A 19,543-nucleotide genomic window follows, 5' to 3' on the forward strand; every position below is an offset into this window, starting at 1 on the left:
TGAAATCCAGAGTCGTATATTCAGGGTGAAAGCTGAAAGAGCAGAGAAGCAGAGCAGCCAGTTATCAGAGACTTCTTACCTCTATGAAATCTCAGACTGAATAGAGCAGATCCTGTCGTCAGATTGAATGGGCAGCCAAGATCCTGTTTCCACCTGCATTATATTCCTGTCTCCATCTTCCTAGTCCTGGGACTAAAGGTTTGGGCTACCACCACCTGGCTCTGTTTCTCTTTTATATTGATTCAATCTCAGGTAGCCCAGTGTAGCCTTGAACTCCTGTTCTTCCTGTTCCTCCTCCCAAGTGATGGGATTAAATGTGTGTGCCACCACTGCCTGGCCTCTATGGTTAACTGTTGTAGGAAGGTCACTTGTTTCTGTCCCGGCTGCCCAGACTCCCATTATAATCACAGAGAAACATGCTGTGCATGTCCTACTTTATGACTTGGTGGGCCCAGTAACACACAACTCATGATGGGCAGTTCAGGTGGCCCACTGTCAAATATTCAGATTCTTCCAGCACCTGGGATAAATGTCATGTGCTCATATGATTGACCATATTTGTGCTTGAGTGTGTGCATGTGTGTATGTGTGTGTGTGTGTGTGTGTGTAGACTATGTAGCACGGGCTTTAAAACTCATACTGATCTTCCTGCCTCTGGTGTCCAGATTGCTGGCAGTAAGAAGAATACACTACCACAAATAGCTTGAAAATAATTTTTATGGTCTACATATCCTGTTCTTATCATGGCCAAGGAGGCCAGAAGATGGTGTCAGAGCCCCTGGTACGAGAGTTACAGATAGTAGTGAACTTCTATATGTACCAGGAATAGAATCTGGATGCTCTGACAGAATCTTCAATGCTCTTAGCTGGTAAGATATTTTCTATCCTAAGTTTTCTATTCTTGATTTTACTGTCTAAGGCAGCCTAGTCAGGCTCAGACACCTGATGCTGATTAAAAGGTAAAAATTCTCCTTTACTTGGGAAAATAAGTCTCAGGCAGGGATGAGCTCCCTAACTGTTTATCCAATACAACATGATCGGCCAATTATTCATATATGCACAATCAACAAAAATGGATTCTTCAGTTTGTATTCATGTGTTTCAGCATTCTTATTCACCCAAACTTAACAAGGAAGAAATTGGAAGGGTTTGGGAAAGGAGGGAATGAAGAGATAAAAGGGGAAAGTGATGCAATATCTTTTAATTATCATTTTATGGTATTGTATGGAGTCTGCTACTTGGTTCCTGGCCACCCGGCTAGCTTAGACCAAAAATAATTACACAAAACTGTATTAATTAAATCACTGTTTGACTCATTAGCTCTAGCTTTTTATTGGCTAGCTCTTACATGTTAATTTAACCCATTTCTATTAATCTGTGTATCACCACGTGACTGTGGCTTACCAGCTAGATTCCAACCAGTATCTGTCTCTGGCAGCTCCATGGCTTCTCCTAACTCTGCCTTCCTCCTCCCATGCTATAGACCAAGCCAGTTTTCTTCATTCATTAACCAATAAAATCAACACATAGACAGAAGGAACCTCCCTCACCATTATGGATATAAGTTTTAAATAAAAAGAGGGACTAGAGAGATGACTCAGCAATTAAGAGCACTGGGTGTTGTTACAGATCCCAAGGTTTCATTCCCAGAACCTACATGGTAGCTAACCATTTGCTGTAACGCCAGGCCCAGGAATCTCCTGCCTTCTTCTGGCCTCTGTAGGTACTGTGCACAGATATATGCTGGCAAAACACCCATACAACTATTTATTTTTTAAAGTTAGAAAAGGAAAGAATAGAATTCTCTACAGTGATGTCACAGTCCTGAGACAGCAGCCAGGGCTAGTTAAAATGAACTCCTGATCTTGCATGGAAACAGTTGTGGTCTTCTGCTGAGGCAGCCTGCTCAGAGGTAAAAGCGGCTTTATTCTGAGGTTAACAGAGTTCATCATAACCGTCCATCTAAGAGCAGAGTACACAGTGCTGTTAAGTGACCTTTCCTTGAAGTATTTTCTATTTATGTTCTCTATCTTTTGTATCTGTGAGAATTGTGGCATTGGTACAGTTATCTTTTAGATCAAACATCAAGATTGACAGGTCACATAGGCTCCAAAGCAATCTTCTTTCACTGTGTGGTTTACCTGATTTTCAGCTAAGACCTTGTTGTTGTAAATTTAAAAAGTGTCACAAAAAGAGAGCTCACAAGGAGGGATTTTTTATTAGGGTAAAGGGAACGTGAAAAAATTGGGGAGACCAGTCTTTAGGTAAAGGAGCAGCAGAAGAGAAGAGAGAGGCAGAGAGATGGGGGGAAAAGACAGAGACATGCAAAGAAGTAGAAAGAGAAAGAAAAAAGAGGAGAAAGGTAGAAATGGAGGGAGAGGGAAAGAGAGGAAGTGGGCAAGGCCCACCTTTGATGTGCACAGGAGGTGATCTTAGTGACTGAAGCTGAGGACATATCTTGTCACCACCCCAAGGGCAGACCAGTACAGATGCCTGAATACTAACACTTGTGGTACAAGATAAACATATCAGAGACATTTCTTTCCAGCATTATTATAATTTATATGTTTCTACATGACTTTGAAGTGAGAATGTCCCTAAACATCTCCACTTTTATATTGTCATCATATTCATAAATGGATTTGTTAACTGAACCTGCTTAGGAATAGACAGAACTCTAAATAAATGTGTAGACTCCCTTAGTAAAATCCACATGCTTCCTTTGTTTTGGAAAAGCATTGTTTTGGAAATAACTCCAATGCTTTCCCTGTCTCCTGGAGGTAACAATTTTTCTTATTTCTTCTGTCTTGACTGTTGTGGTGCTAATCTTGGAAGCCAAATTGACTACATCTGGAATTAACTAAAATCCAATGGGTATACCAATGAGGGATTTTTCTAAAGGTTTTAAAATTAAAGGCCTGTCTTTAATCTGGATCATTTGAAGTGATATCCATGTTCAGATACTTGGTTGCTGTGCACACCTCTAACCCCAGCACTCAGGAGGCTAAAGGAGTCAGATTTTTCTAGGTTTGAGACCAGCCTTATCTACAGAATGAATTCCAGGGCTACAGAGAAAAACCCTGTCTCAAAAACACCAAAAAAGAATAAAGAAAAAAACCCCAATCAAACAAAGACTAAGATCTGCCTTAAATCTGGATCACACTTTCTGGTGTCACCTACATGTATAAGGAATATTTGTTGTGTTTGGTGGTCACACAATAATGGTGGGATAGACCTCCAAAATCTATTAAACCAGAAGTAAGCTTTATTCCAGAAAAAGAAAAAAAACCACCATGGGGCACACAAAGCTTGTCACCTATACCTGTGATCACAGCCAGAGGCCGGCTTCTGAAACTGTGGCCCTGAGGGCTGGTTTGGAGCCTCTTCCTACAGTAAAATCTAGCACCAGGTGTGTGTCAAAGGGCTTTTACAACCTTGAGGTCAGGCTTAAAGTCACTTTACACTGTTAGTTTTACAACTTTTGTTTATAGAGCATTAGAATGCTAACTTAGAGTGTTTGTGAAAGTTAGTGGCTGGCACAGGCACTTTTCACGGCACCTGAGAGAATGTAAGGCAGAAGAGAGTAGAGTTACATAAGGGGACAGTTAAAAATTAGAATACAAGTAGAGTGTCCCATAGAGACAATAGCTAGAAGCTAACTTTTTTTTTTTTTTTTTTTTTTTTTTTTTTTTTTTTTTTTTTTTTTTGTGCCAGCACTTGCCTAGCTGAAAAGCTGGGAGGCAGGAAATGACTGTTAAAAGTTTACCTCTGTACACAGTGGCTGCCAGGATGCCTGCTCTTAAGGCAGAAAATGTTTGTTAGTGGTTAACAGTGGCTGGCAGCTCTCTCTCTCTCTCTCTCTCTCTCTCTCTCTCTCTCTCTCTCTCTCTGTCCTCTCTCTGTTCTCTCTCTCTGTTTCCTCTCTCTCTCTGTTCTCTCTGTTCTCTCTGTTCTCTCTGTTCTCTCTCTCTCTCTCTCTCTCTCTCTCTCTCTGTCCTCTCTTTCTCTGTTCTCTCTGTTTTCTCTCTCTCTCTCTTTCTAAAATGTGTTTTTGCTTACAACTTTATATTTTTGCACTTCTGGACTGGACCCTTAATTTCTACAACTTATTTCTGTATTTTTTATTGCTGAAGAAGGAAGCTCTCTCTGTGTCCACTTGCCCTAGCTCTGGCTACCAAGCTCATTTCTTTACGAGCATCTTCCTTGAAATTTTGGTATATACTGAAGACCAGCTGAGATCTCCAGCCTCATGAACTTAACAACTACTAGAATCTTCAAATTTCTTGGATTACCTGGACCACAGCTTGTAAGACATTCTAATAAATCTACTTTCTATATACGTGGAGAGATTCATTCTACCAGTGCTATTCATGGAGACAACTTTGAATAATGCTGCTGTGGGTTTTTTCACCTGCCCATTGAGGAAGATGTGATGGCATTAGTGCTCATAAACACTTTTTTCCTGTCTTATTATTCTCTAAGTATTCAACTTTCCTTGGAGACTAATCTTTATTATTATCCATTTGACAACTGTTTGTTCTGAATTTCATGAATGAAACTCCAAAGTAATGGAAGCATCATGCAGCTTTCTGGTGGGAGAAAGACTTATTATCTGTTTTTAATCTGTGATCTAGTTCTTACTTTTCTTTCCTGGTTATCTGAAGTCCCTGGGACAACCAGGTAAAAATTATCTTCAGTTCACCTGACCTCAGTGTCACATAACAAATATCTCCTTTTGTATCTTTAAATCTCCCTTTAGCTGTTAATATTCTGGGCATCCTTCCACCTGTGGGACAGGGACGTAGTATATAACAGTGGCCCACACAAGCTAGCTAGCCACATTGTGTCAAGGAGAAGAACGGGCAGTGCCTGTGGAGAGCTGGAAGATAGCAGGGTCTGCTATTGGAGCCAAGGTCTCGTGCTATGGATCTTTTCTAGATCTCTGCTGATCTAGAAAAGGTCTTTGGGATGAAAGGCAGGGCCAGGAACCACTGAGCTGTGTCTTTAATTTTTATTTTTTAAATTTTTATTTCGTTAGTTAATTAATTTATTTATTGTTTTTCGAGACAGGATTCCTCTGTAGCTTTGGAGCCTTTCCTGGAACTAGCTTTTGCAGATTTCTTTCTTTCTTTCTCTCTCTTTCTTTCTTTCTTTCTTTTTTTCTTTCTTTCTAGCTTTTGCAGATTTCTTTCTTTCTTTCTTTCTAGCTTTTGCAGATTTCTTTCTTTCTTCCTTCCTCTTTCTTTCTTTCTTTCTTTCTTTCTTTTTTAATTTAGTTTTAGTTTTTTGAGGCAGGGTTTCTCTGCACCTTTGGAGCCTGTCCTGAAAAAGGGCAGGCTGGTTTAGAACTCAAGGAGATTAGCGTACCTCTGCTTCCTAAGGGCTGGGATTAAAGGCATGCTCCGCCACCATGACCAACCAGCTGAGCTGTGTCTTTAAGCACAGAATAACTCTATGGGAGGTGCTCTTGTCACTCAGGACTCACTAGCCAATCAGGCCCTCCAGGTGACCTGCCAGTCAGAAGTTGTACAGGATCCTTCCGGTGGTGGCCACTTTCAAGCTTGACTTTGAAGAGAATTCGGCGTCAGTGGTTTTGTGTGTTCTACTGTGAGTGCAGGGAGCTGAGCAGGGAGCATGGACAAGCTGGAAAACCATGACGTGGTGAGCTTGGGGTTATCCTCAGACTGAGAGGAGCGGCTAGTTGAGCCATGGGAGACAGTGTGGTGCATCCTCCTCTAAGCTGGGTGGGAGCTGGTGACCAGATGCAGAGTTAATCATATTTCTGCCTGGTCCTGCTGGTACTCCATGCCCCAGCAGGGTCTGTGTGATCCTGTGTGATTCTGCATGATCTTTGAAATTCCTGAGCTGGCTGGCAGCCTCTGAGTAATTTACTATCCTTACTGCGTCTGCTCAGAGATTTGGGAGTGGGACTGTGCTTTGAAATACCCTTATTGTTGACTTCACTGTGACATGTGGGCTCCCTTAGTGCTTGTATTGTCGCAGTGGAACACAGATTTGCCAAAGACAGATAGCTCTGTTTCCTCTAGTATCTTCCAGAAGTTCTTCACTTGGAACATTTAATATTTAGGTGTAGGATCCATCTGGAGTTAATTGTGTGGAGCTTGTAACAGTATTTCTTGTATAGAGTAGCACTCCACTGCTAAATTGTAGAAGCGTAGAATTGATGGTAATAGAATTACCAGTTCTTAGGAGACATTAAGTCACAAAATAGAATTTCAGTAAGGGAGAGCTGCATCCCAAATACCCCAAAGGCAATGGTATTCTAACCTGTTAGAGATTAGTATGATAAAATATAAAAGTTTGGTCCCCAGGATTAACCAGCTACATTCCCATCACAAAGGAGACAAGCCTGATTTACAACCAGCACAAATGCCCATCGTCCATTAAAAAACTGGCTTCTAAATGCTATTCAAGGAGCCATTACAGGGTCACAACTAACATTAAGTCCTGCTGTGCCATAAACGTATATTAATTCTATGATTAATTTCCAGTCTTTTTGAAAAGTGTTTTTGAGTCAAGGTCTCCTAGTTTGATTGAGATGTGCTTGAACCCTGTCTGTAGCCCCACAAGGCATTGTCCTTGTTCTCCTCTTGACTAAACACTCTAAACCTTGGATTACATGTCTGCAGCACCACACAGTTCTAAAATTACCACACAGTTCTAAAATTGTGTTTGAGTCACATAGTGGACTGTCCATTGCAGAATAGGGAAAGGATTTGTGTGTGGAGCATGGCTTCTCCCTTCAGACCAGAAGAGGAGGAACATTGTTCTGTGTTCACTGTAGGGGGAAACAGACTAGATAATGGCTAGGTCACAGACTGCACTGTAGGGGTCTCCATTCTAAAGAAGGACTGATGGGGCCTGGTGAGTGACTTTCTGTGTAATTTCTCTGCAGGTATTAATTCCTTCCATGTGAATGAAGACAGACAGAATTGGGGGGTGTACAATTTAGGGAGGATAGCTTGAACTACTAAGTATTCAGTTTCCAATTAGAGAGCTCTCCTATGCAGATATGTACAATCTTAGTTGACATTGTTAAGTTAGCTGAAAGGTTTGAGAAACAGGCAATTGACTGTAACACCATCACATCACAACACTCAGTGGCTAACATTTTACATGGAACAAAGTCATACAGTCTCTTATTAATGGCACTCTTTCTCTCAGGGAAAGGACTACTCCATTTCAAATTTAGTATAGATAAATGTTCTATTTTCTTTTATCATTTTAAAGCATCAATTATTGGTATCATTTTTAACCTTCATTATCTTTAGATTAATTACTGCTATATTTTCAATATTTCCTAGTTTAAGAATTTCATTCCATTCTTTCTTAAGTGCTGTTTATTTATTTATATCAGTTTAGAGCAGGGTTTCTTAACCTTGTTGGTCACAGCTTCCTTTGGGGGATCAAATGATCCTGTCACAGGACTGGACCAAGACCATCAGAAAGCACGGATATTTTATATTATAATTCATAACAGTAGCAAAAATATATTTATGAAGGAGCAGTGAAAATAATTTTATAGTTGGGGGTTCAACACATCAGGAGGAACTGTTTTAAATGGTCACAACATTAGGAAGATTGAGAACAATTGGTTTATATCAGTGTCTCCTGTAGCTCAGGCTTTCCTCACACTATGTAATTGAGAATTGCTTTGAACACCTAATCCTGCCTCTGCTACCCAGTGCTAGAAAGATAGTCCTGCAACTCTAACCAGGATGGACTTTGACTGGTCTGTGGAAAGGAGAAATAGATCAGTGAATGAGTACCCTCCAACTTCTCTAGATTTTATTGTGAATTTACAAGTGGAGTAGGACCGATGTAAGAATTTAGTTCACTGACCAACTGTAAAGCAAGCATAGTCACAACAGAAAAGGGAATTGGCAAGAAAAAGGGTGAAAGATTTCCTGCTGGGGCAGTAGTTGTCATTAGCAATGAGTAGTGACACACCATAAACTCTGCATTCAAGAATCTATATAAAAACATAATTAAACCAAATTACTGTAGTTACAGTAGTTCAAGCAAACTAGAAGAACTGGGTAAAAGCATGTGGTCCTGCCTAACATGACTGTATACCCTGAGAGAAATGATGTGAGTTGTACTTGGTGTGCTCTAATACAGATCCCTAGTCTCTGGAGCACACAACCATGAAGCTTGTTTGAACTTTTTAACCATATTCTTTTGATATTGTAATTACATTATTTTTACTATCAGTCTCTAGCTTCCAACTGTTCTCATGGACCCTTTATTGTGTTCTAATCCATGGCCTCTTTTTGTTTAACAATCACTGCTTGAATGTGACCTGGGTTTGGTTACAAGACCTCCCAGCTATGAAGTAAAGGGTTGACTACACTGGACATTGAGTGTGTAATAGAATATGTACACATAGGACCATGTGCCTTGGAGGAAGAACAGGAATTGCTCTGGGAAAATGGAAGATTTTACTAAACTATAAATTAGGGTCTTGTCTCACCATAGTGTGGAAGGAAACTTGGAGGGGTTTTGCTCTCTGAGACATTTGATCTCTGTTCACCCTGTAGGCTAACTGCTAATGTCTTGAAGCCCAGCTGGGTGGTTCTAGCTAATGAAGGACTCTACTTGGCAGTCAGTATCACCGTAGGAGGTAGCTTACAGGTTCTTTTCAGGATTCTCTTGTTCTGCTGATTGGAGATGTGAGGAGGACCACAAAGCCATGCCATGGTAAATGTAGGGGCCACTGTCCCCAGACCAGGAAGAGCAGGTTGGCTGAGCTATTAGCTGCTTGGAAAGCAATGGACCATGATCCAGACATGTTCTGTTAGTTTGTGTGGTGATCTGGGTAGTGGCCCTTGGCCTCTGAGCTTTGTTGAGTGTGGATTCCCTGGGGGAGGGAGAGGCTGTGCCATACTGGTGTGGGAGACTATGAGCTTACAATATTGTTGCCTCTTGCTGTGTAATTGATAATTTCTTTGAACACCCAATCCTGCCTCTGCTGCCCAATGCTGGGTAGATAGTCCTGAAACTCCTTCAGGACAGAGTCTTGACTGGTTTGTGAGAAGGAAAAATAGTCCAGCTAGTGAGTGACCTCCAGTATCTCAGTCTTTTAGTGCTTGCTTATAAATGAAGAGGGATCTGTGCAAGAACTGAGTACATAGGTCAATCTTGAAGCTGGTATATTCACAGTGCAGAAAGTGAGAGACAGGACAGTGGTTGAGAACTCTCCTACTTCAACAGTAGTTGAGATTAGCAATGTTTAGCTATTTACTAATTACCTAATTAGGAATTCAGTAATCAATTTTAGATGCTCCATAAATGTCCTGATGGCCATTTCTTGTTGTCCACAGGCCAGGGCAATCAAGAATCTAAATAAAGAACTGACCTTCTCATAAAACCAAATTGCTATAGTTATAGTAGTTCAACCAAAATAGATCTGAGTAAAATGTAGCCCACCTAACAGGACTGTTATTTTACTGGTTTTAAATATATATCCAGAGATGAAAGGTTTGAGAAATCTTTGATGTGCTCTAATATAAATCTCTAGTTTCTGAAGCACATGGCCATGAATCCTGTTTCAACTTTTCAAAATATTATTTTGAGATTGTAACTATATCATATCCGCATTCTCTTTCCTGTCCCCACGCTTTACCATGACCCCTTATTATCTTCTAATTCATGGCCTATTTTTCTTTAACAACGGTTGTAAATGTGACCCATGTTTGGCTGCAGGATTTCCCAGGTATGACGTGATAGGTTGGCTGCACTGCACATTGAGTGTGTAATAGAAGGTGTATTCAAAGGACCCTGTGCTTTGGATGAGGAATGGGATATGTGCTAGGAAAGTGGATGACTGTCTACTAAAATACAAACTTTCTGGTCTAGAACCCTGTCTACTGGGCTGGAAGGGCAGAATAGGAATTACTGTGCTGTCTGGTGATCTCTGATCACCCATTAGGGGAGCTGAAAATATTCTGAGGCCCAGCAGGGTGGCCTTAGCCAATGAGGGACTCTGGACATCTTAGCAAGCAGGAATAATAGTGGCAGGTAGCTTGCAGGTTCTTTCCAGGATTCTTTTCTACTTTTGTTGTAAGGAGTTGTAAGAATGACCAGTAGTTATGCCATGTGAGTGTAGGGTGTTCAGATTAGGTCTGTTGAGCTGTAATTTCTGCTGGGATTTGGATGGACCATGAGCCAGGCTGTGGTTCTGTTGCTCTATGTAATGACCTGTGCAGTGCCCCTTGTCTTCTGAGCCTCCCCGTGTATGGATTTCCCGGGGAGAGGGAGACTCCGCAGCCCTGGCATGGTAGGATATTGTGCTTGTAATCTCATTGTCCAGTGTACATACAGAGCCATGCTTTTGGTGTACAGTGGAAAGAAAAATTTGAAAACTGATAATCTGGTTCCTAGATGTTCTGAATATTGCAGTCTACTTTCAAGTTTGTCTGATAAATGTCTCAAATGGTTTAAAAGCTGGTAGAACTATGGTGATGTTGATTGTCTTTTAGCAATACAGGATTAAAATGCTTCTAACTTTCTGCTACCACCAGATGCAATGGTGTAATTCAGTGATGTTTAGTTCCAGGGGACAAAGGGAGTTTCTGTGCTACAGAGGTTTCTTAGGTTTTTATGGTGTTGGGCAGGTAGATAGAGCAGAATCTATATCTTTCACTAAAATCCATTTGACAGGAAACAGAAGTTATTCTATATTGTTTTGGGATTGATCTTCAGTGTGTCTGGGTTTACCTGAAAACACAAGGAGGTCTAAGGGGCTGCATAACCATAGCAGGAGATCATCTCTTTTTGCAGAGAGGGCTCTAGAGCATGAGGCCTCTCTGGAAGAAATAACAGTAGCTGGAAGGTCAGAAACAGCAGTTTAAGGATCACATTGAAGTAATTTTGTGAAAATTGTGAAGACTTTATTTAATTTCCATACACATAGAATCATAGGTAGTTGGGTAAAATTGGTCAGGATCACACGTTTCCTGACTGTTTCCTTTGGTCTTTTGATTAATAGCTGACTATATTTTCCTTCCTTTGCTCTTGGCTTTTTCTCTCCATCCTCTTTATTCTTTCCCAAATATCATGCACATTCTTGAATCATCAGCTTTATGGTAATTTTTTCCCTGAGACAGGGTTTCTCTGTAGCTTTGGAGCTTGTCCTGGAACTCACTTTGTAGACTAGACTGGCATCAAACTCACAGAGATCCTGCTGTCTCAGCCTCCTGAGTGGTGGGATTAAAGGTATATACCACCTCCACCCAGAAAGAAGTCATATTATGTCAATCTGTGTACTATTTTTTGATAATCCCATTGATTACTCTGAGTGCTTCCAATATGAATGTAGCTTTGTAATAGCTTTCCTGTTATAATTCTTTGGGAATTGCCATTGCACTGTATTCATTTATGGTGCAAATTTACCTTACACATCATCTTAATATTGATGCATCATGTTTCCAAATACCATTTATTTACTTCTTTATTTATTTAGGTTTTGTTGCTCTTATTCTTAATCTGTGAGAGACTTTTGGTTTATTGGAAAAAAAGGTATTATGGATGTTGGCAGGTGGCTCAGCACATATTCATTCTGGAGGTGACCTGAGTTCAGATACCTACACTCAAGTTGTGAGGCTCATAACTCTAGCATTTTAGATCCAGGGCATCTGAACCCCCTTTTTGTATGTTACTTGTATATGTATATATATATATATATATATATATATATATATATATATATATATATATATATGGAAGATATTGTCACTCATTGCCAAACATATGCAAAAAGCAGCAGTAAACTTGTTTTCAAAAGTGTTTGTGACTTATAAAGCAATTAGAGTAAAACAAGCTGCTCTAGGTGTCCACAGATTCTTTAAAAATCTGTGATCTTGCATTTTGTTTTTAAATGTTTTCATTTCCTCACTTTGATTGTAGACCTACAGGCAATCATCAATCAGGGGGAGCAAAATGGTGTCTAAATGATCCTAACAGACATCCTTTTCTTTACTATAAGATAATGAGATTTTTTTAAGTAGTCAAAACTATTTTCTATGAAAAAACATGAGAAGGTTTCAAGTGAATCTCTCCAATTTTTGTAGAACAGCTCTCCTCACCCAAGCCATTTTCTATTTTTGTAAAGGATAAAGAACAGAAGTGTACAGGATGAGTGCTAGTCACTGATTTCTTAGAGTTTGATTTTGATTAGAATCCTCTAGTTTTTATTTAAAGGAGCATAATATGTCTTTGTGTCTTTGTCAGTGCTATCAATCTATGTTGTTGATTTTATTCATTGTTATCTAAGTATATTGTTTATTTTCTGGAAAATAATGGTCTCACCAATTTCTTATTCAGATTTCTCATGTTATGAGTTCCTTGAGTTTTTGTTTGTTTGGAAAGTTTCTGTGGAGAGACAGTTTTAGTTTTATCTTTTTTATCTTAATTTTTTTTCTTCTTTTCATTTCCTGGCATATCTATCTTTGTTTGTGTTTTTGCTGCTTAAGTTATTGATATAATTAGTACATTGCCTTGGATCTTAAAATCTTCTTGCATATTAGCCTCAGCTATCAGAATGTTATTGCTTAGAGTAATCTCAGAAAATACCAATTGAGAGTATGCCTAGATAAGAATATCTGATTAGGGTATCTGGGAGAGATTGTATTGATTTTGATTGATATAGGTAGGCTCTTCCACTGAGTTGGCAATATCTCTGAGCACAAAGCTCTGAGCACAAGACAGTGACAAAACAAGAGGGAAAGTCAGAAAACAATGATTCCACATGTTTTGCCTTTAGTTATCAGCTTGAGTATCTATCCTAAGCTCTCATAAGGAGGAACTGTGAAATAGGGTTAACAACCAAATAAACATGTTCACCACCTGAGTTGCTTTTGATTGCATAATTTAATAACAGCAATAGAAGAAAGTTGGAACAAAAATGGGATTCAAAGGGGATTTTGTTGCTACAAAGGACCTGGAAATGGACTCTTATAAGAATGCTGAAGAGATCAGAAAACTGGACAAAGAGCTTAATCAGCTGTTTTTGTAGGACATAAACGAAGGGAATGTTGAGAGTAATGGCACACAGTGGAGGTCAAGGTCATAGGATTTTAGTGGGCAGTAGACTTTTCAGGGAACCATGGAGTTGGCCTGACCTAACTGCCTTGAAAGACATGTGTCATGGGCTTTTCAGGTTAAAGCCCATGGTTCCTGGGTCACAATATACCTCCCAGTTCCTGACAGACTGTTGCATTCCCTCAGGCAGTGAAGCATTCAGGCTGATTTGTGCTTCTTTGTACAATTCCTTAGTAGTCAAGGAACAGGACATTTGAACTTAGACATTAATTGTGTGTATGCTGTATAGCTTGCAAACTTCATTATATCCTGGTATAGACAGAGGTTGTTTAGTCATTTCCCCACTATCCACACCCTTAGTAATTATACAGAACTTATATTAATTATAAGACTGCATATCCAATAGCTTAGGCTTCTTATTAAATAACTTTTACATCTTAAATTAACCCAATTCATCTGTGTATTGCCACATAGCTGTGGCCTAACAGTAAGGTTCCATCCAGCATCTGTCTCCTTCAGTGGCTACATGGCATCTCCCTGACTTTGCCTTCTTTTCTCCTCTATCTCTGCTTGGAATTCTCACCTTTTTTTATTCTGTGCTACCATAGGCCCAAAGTGGTTTCTTTATTAACCAATGGGAATAAAACATATTCACAGCATACAGAGGGGAATTTTGTCTACATAAAAAAGAAGGTTTTAACTTTGATATAGCAAGATTACATATAACAAAACCATATCAAGCAAGAATTATAGTTACAATATTTAGTCCATTTACATTTGGCAAATTAAGAAAAATACTCTATCATGTATTCTATTTTTGTGAGTCTAAAGTTTTATATCTAATCTATCTTTTATAATAATAAAATGGTCTTTCTTCAACTCCACCAAAGACTCTAGAAGGATATATATTACTTAACTAATTATAAGTACTTCCAAAACTCTAGAATTGACAAAGACATCTTGCTGCCTGGACAGTCACCCAAAGTTCTTCTGTAACATTAGGGCATCCATCTTCAGTCTAGAGGCCCATAGTGTCTGGTAGACTTTTCCATGAAGCAGAAAATTTCAAAGACAGTTCCACTTATATTGGTACTTTCCCAGTCACCTTTTTTCTGTGTCTTGCAGAATGTCTAGCAGATTCTTTCATGAAGCAGGATATGTCTCACCTTTTTTAGGCAACTTTATATTAGTCCTTTTTTCTAGGTCCTGCATGTTCAGTTTATACAACATACCATCAAGCAATCCAGTCAAGAGCAGTTTCTTGCCCAAGTGGCTAGCCTAGTCACATTGAAGGCAAATTCCATAATAAGTTCCTTCAATGCCCATCAACCCCTCTGAAATAATTGGTGCTACCAGAAGGATTCATGTCTTACTGTCATGAAGAGGCATAAATTTTAAAAACATTTAAAATGCCATATTCTATGTCTTTGAAAGATTTGAAGAATACCTATCCATATGAAATATATCTCTGTACATCTAGAAAACCTAACTAACATGACTACAAGTTTATCTATTATAAATGACTATCCATTAATTTGTATTTCTTAACTATACATTGTCATAAATGAACTGAACAAATATAATACCTTAAACAAGAGCAGAGATTTATTTAACAAAATTGACCTTAAATTTATATCAATAGACTTCCACTGTTTCTCTGATCTTTCAGGTTTTTACCCCTGATATCTGACTCCCAGTTTTTATTGATAAAGATTAATTAGTTAATGTTTTATCTGACCCCTTAAAAATATGCTTAATAAACAGAAAGGGGCAATTAAGACACCTAGATATAGATTGCATAGTAGTTTTTTAACTTTATTTTTTTTTAATGCTAATGGAAAAGAAATGGCAGCTGTGGAGAAAGTTAAAAGTTGTAACCTTTCATTTTTTATTTAGAAAAAAGGGGAAATGTTGTACAACATTAACTGAAGATGTGTTACATTTATTTATGCTGTGGAATGTTTGTTTAATGATGCAAGAGTGTGTTGCATTCTTTTATGTTGCATTTTTTAACTCTGAAGCAGCGTTACTTTGCCTGCCTAAAACAACTGATTGGTCTAACAAAGGTCTGAATGGCCAATAGCTAGGCAGGAGAGGGATAGGTTGGGATGCCAGACAGCGAGAATAAATAAAAGGAGGAAGAGAGAAGGACTGAGGACCAAGAAGAGAAGGAGGAGAATGTCAGGGACCAGCCACCCAGCTTCACAGTTAGCCACAGAGTAAGAAGTAAAGAAAGGTATATAGAATAAAGGTAAAATCCCAAAGGCAAAGGTAGATAGAATAATGTAAAATAAGAAAAGTTGACTAGAACCAAGCTAAGGCTGGGCATTCATAGGTAAGGATAATCCTTCATGTGATTTATTTGGGAGCTGGGTGGTGGGCTCCCAAAAGAACCAAACAGTAAAAAACTAACTACAGGATGAATCATCTGTGGGTATATGCCCAAGACTGGTACAACAGAATCCTGAGGTAGATCTATTTCCAATTTTCTGAGGAACTGCCATTGTGATTTCCATAGTAGCTATATAAGTTTGTAAAGGTTTTTCCCCATAGATAACCAGAGTGTTATAGCTAAAGTGCTGCATAGCTTATACCAGTTTATATTTTAAGAGTTTTTGGTGACTTGAAATTATTAGGCCTGTTCATATCCCAATATCTGAGTTGGGAGTCCCAGAACCACCTGCTACTCTAGATTCAGGGGATCTGACACCCTCTTTTCTTATATGTCACCTGTATATACATGGAAGACATTCTTTCTCACAAATAAACATATATAAATTGTGGGGATAAGCTTCTTTTCAAAAATCCTTGTGACTCATAAAACAATTAGAGCAAAACAAGTTGCTTTAGGTATATAGTACAAATCATACACTGTTTCTTTAAAAATTTGTTATCTTGCATTTGGTTTGAAAAAGTTTTTATTTCCCCACTATGATGCAGACTTACAGGCAATCTTCAGTCATAGGAAACAAAATGGTGCCTAAGTGATGTTAATCAATATAGTTTTCTTTTTATAAGAGAATGGGATCCTTTTAGTAATCAAAACTCTTAGTGGATCAGCTCTCCTCACCCAATCCATTGTCTATTATCAGCAAAGGAGAGAAGTCATACACAGGATGACTGCTGGCCAGTGATTTCTTGTTATTTAAATTTGGTTAGTATCTTGTCATTCTATTTGTAGGCCTGTCTTTGTGTCTTGTTTCACCTATGATACCATCTATATTGTTGATTTTATTAATTATTATCTAAATTTATTGTTGTTTCCTTATAAAATGACAGATTTTCATTATTCTTTTTCAGAAAATTTACTATATTATGAGGTCCCTGAGCATTTCTCAGTTTAGGAAGTGTCTGTGGAGAAACAGTTTTAGTTTTCTCTTCTTGAACTTAGAGGCTTACTTTTTCTCATTTCTTTTTTTTGGAAATGTGTCATATTTTTATTAGAGATCAAACATAGCATATATGCCTTTGTGCACAAATTTAATAACACATAGAAAGTATAGAACATTATCATTGTCCATGCAATCACACAGGTTGTTGGGATCCCATGTTAGGGTGACATCTGTTGGAGTCAAGTCTTGACAAGTTTATATGTTCCACCAGGGTAGGATCATGTGGATTAGAAATGTTAGACAAAAACAAAAAAGAAAGAAAAACACAAAGACACAGAATAGAGTTGGGAAGGTAACCCAGTGAATACTGAATTCTCATTTATGTTCCATATGCTTTATATACCCCAATCCAAAAGCAGGGGAAGAAGACAAGACTTCTTTACCATAATACAAACAAGGAAAAAACAAACTACTTACCTCTACAATACCTGTACCATCAAGTCACTCTCTCCTAAGTTAAGTTGGTTAGGCAGGACACACAGCCACCACACCTTAGGTCAAACATCCTGTAGGTAGATACACCTTGGGTCAAAATCCCTATCATAACCTTGAAGGAGCAAGAATAGGCCTGAATTCAGAACCTTTGGTCAAGGTGAAATGGATTCACATCCATGGGCTCTAGTAACATATAAACAAATGCACATACTTGAGTCATTTTGATTTGGACAAATTTGCAATATATTTAAGATTCTATCATCTGATTCCACTGGAGATATTCTGAATTTTGGCTTAAACTTACCTTTTGTTTTTTAGCTCAATCTTTGAAGTTTATAGACCTGAAAGTCTGCTTTAAATATTCACTTATCTTAATGTTGATTAATTAATAATATATATGATTATATGTAAGAAAGTAGGATGTTGAAATTTTATTTAACATCATAAGAATAAAATATTTTGATATTTAATAATAATTTTGAAAGATTTATAATGAAAAGTGTTTAATAACTTTCAATTATTTACAGAAGTAGAAAATAGAGTAACACATATTTTCTTAATTATTTGACTTTTATTGTGGTCTGTCTATATTTTACAATCTTTTAAGAAGATTATAATTATTAAGTAAAAATGTCGTGTATCATTAAGAAGAGATAAAAGGAGACCAACCATAAGATTCCAAAGAACCAGAGCAAACTTAAGACCAAAGCTGAAGACCTTAAAGCATTACATTTCAAACTATTATTACAAACTCATTATAATAACAAATTATGATCCTGGCATAAAAATAGACTAAAAGGTTAGTAGAATAATGGATAAATCTCCCAAACTATATCCAAACACTTACGGTCAAGTGTAATTTATCATTCTATCAAAAGTTCAATAGGGAAAATATGTTCTCTTCCAGAAATACTATTGTGAAACAGGTTATTCATTTGTAAATAATGAATTGGGGCTCTTCCTTTAAAGTATGCATGAAAGTTGGGTCAAAATGGATGAAAAACTTTAATGTAAAACCTGAAATTACAAAACTATATTTTTAGAAGAAAATGTAGGGCAAATCTCAAATGATTTTGGTTTGAGAATATGTCCTTTTTATTGTTGATAGCTACAATCTCAGAAGTAGAATGAATAGAATGAAAAAATAGACAAATAAGACCACATATAATTAAAAGCACTCCGCATAACAAAGTAACTTGTAAACATGAAAAGAAAACTGAGAGAATAGCTGACTATATCACCAAACACCTTATCTAACAAGGGAATAAATCTAAAGTTTCGTAAGAAATTATTCAAAGCAAAGCAAAATGTAAATAAAAGCAAAACCAAACAGTATGCTCAAACGATAGGTAAAATACTTGAAAATGAAAATGTGTTCATCATTAATATTAGTATTTGAATTTCATAAATTTTTAATTGTTGTATTATGAAGGCGTAAGTCACAAACAATGCCACACCAATTTGGGATTATGATTAATAGGGTGATATTTATTTAAAGGGGAAAAAACTTACAGATCACTGTCCCAGGCAACAGCCCTCTACGCAAACGCAACCAGGAGTCTAGTCGCCGGCGGAGCAGGAAGTGAAGAGAGAGAGGAGAGGGAAGTGGCCGCTTTTTTAAAGGGAGAGAGACCACGCCCCAAGGGGCTGGTATCTCAGCGGTGATAGGCTGGAGGAGTGGGAGGACCTCCCGCAACACCTCCCCCTTCTGTTTAAATAAGAGAGTTCTAAACCTACTATGAAATTATATACAATAAGTACAAATATCCTATTCTAACTAGCTTAGGTCTTGTATAATAAATAACTTGGCCAAGTCATGAGAGAAAGTAACTACATTTATATAGTCTTCAACCCCATCAACGATCTGAGAAGGGAAATAATGTTACCTGGGTAATTAGGAAGTTCAGTAAAACAACTTCCAAAACATGTAACAAATCACAGAGACAACTAGCTACCTAGGCAATCACCCAAAGTCACATTAGCAGCGTTGAAGCAACCAACTTTGGCTAAGGCCTAACATAACTGACACACCATTTTCAAAGGCAAGCAACTTTCAAAACTATCTTACCCTGTCTTGGCAGGATAAGACAGCCCTGTTTTATCCATTGATGCATGCTCTGTATCTTTGTCAGTGGTTGAGGTATGGGCATTTATTTGCCCCAAGGCCAGTTCTGCCAAAAAGAAATGCTCCAGGTGGAGTGTCTTTGGTGCTCAACATTCTCTCGGGAATAGAGTGGTGTTGCCAGGAGCAATTGTGTCTCACTACCACAAAACTCTGAGTTAGATTAAAGGCCATTTTCTACAGCTCTTTAAAGAAGTTGAAGATTATCTATCTATACTGAGTATAATCTCTATATATCTAAAGAACCTGATTAGTCTAATTATAAATGACAAACTTAGATGACTATTAGTCTATATAATTCTCAATATCTATCTAACTTAAAGACTAAGACAATAAACGACTGTGAAACAAATGAGGACAATGGCCTCCAAATATAAACAATGTACAAATATACATTGCAGTAGGTAAATATATATCAATACACAAACATTATATAAGTATCTTAATCAGAGGTAGAAATGTACACTGCAATATGGTAAATATATACAATATATATATATATCAATACAATATATGTCAATACATAAAAAAT

The 19,543-nt window shown here is 37.9% G+C and overlaps 1 protein-coding gene across 1 annotated transcript in view; it reads left to right on the forward strand.

Annotated features, from left to right (window-relative positions):
* Positions 1 to 5,573: 5,573 nt before the first annotated feature.
* The window catches only part of LOC142842263 (uncharacterized), a 79,464-nt gene continuing 65,494 nt past the window's right edge, over positions 5,574 to 19,543 (forward strand). The window contains exon 1 of the mRNA XM_075959105.1: positions 5,574 to 5,661. Coding sequence (XP_075815220.1) covers positions 5,635 to 5,661 — 27 coding nt within the window. The 5' untranslated portion in view covers positions 5,574 to 5,634. The remainder of the gene's footprint in view (positions 5,662 to 19,543) is intronic.

This window comes from Microtus pennsylvanicus, unplaced genomic scaffold, assembly GCF_037038515.1.
Source record: "Microtus pennsylvanicus isolate mMicPen1 unplaced genomic scaffold, mMicPen1.hap1 Scaffold_47, whole genome shotgun sequence".
NCBI lineage: Eukaryota > Metazoa > Chordata > Mammalia > Rodentia > Cricetidae > Microtus > Microtus pennsylvanicus.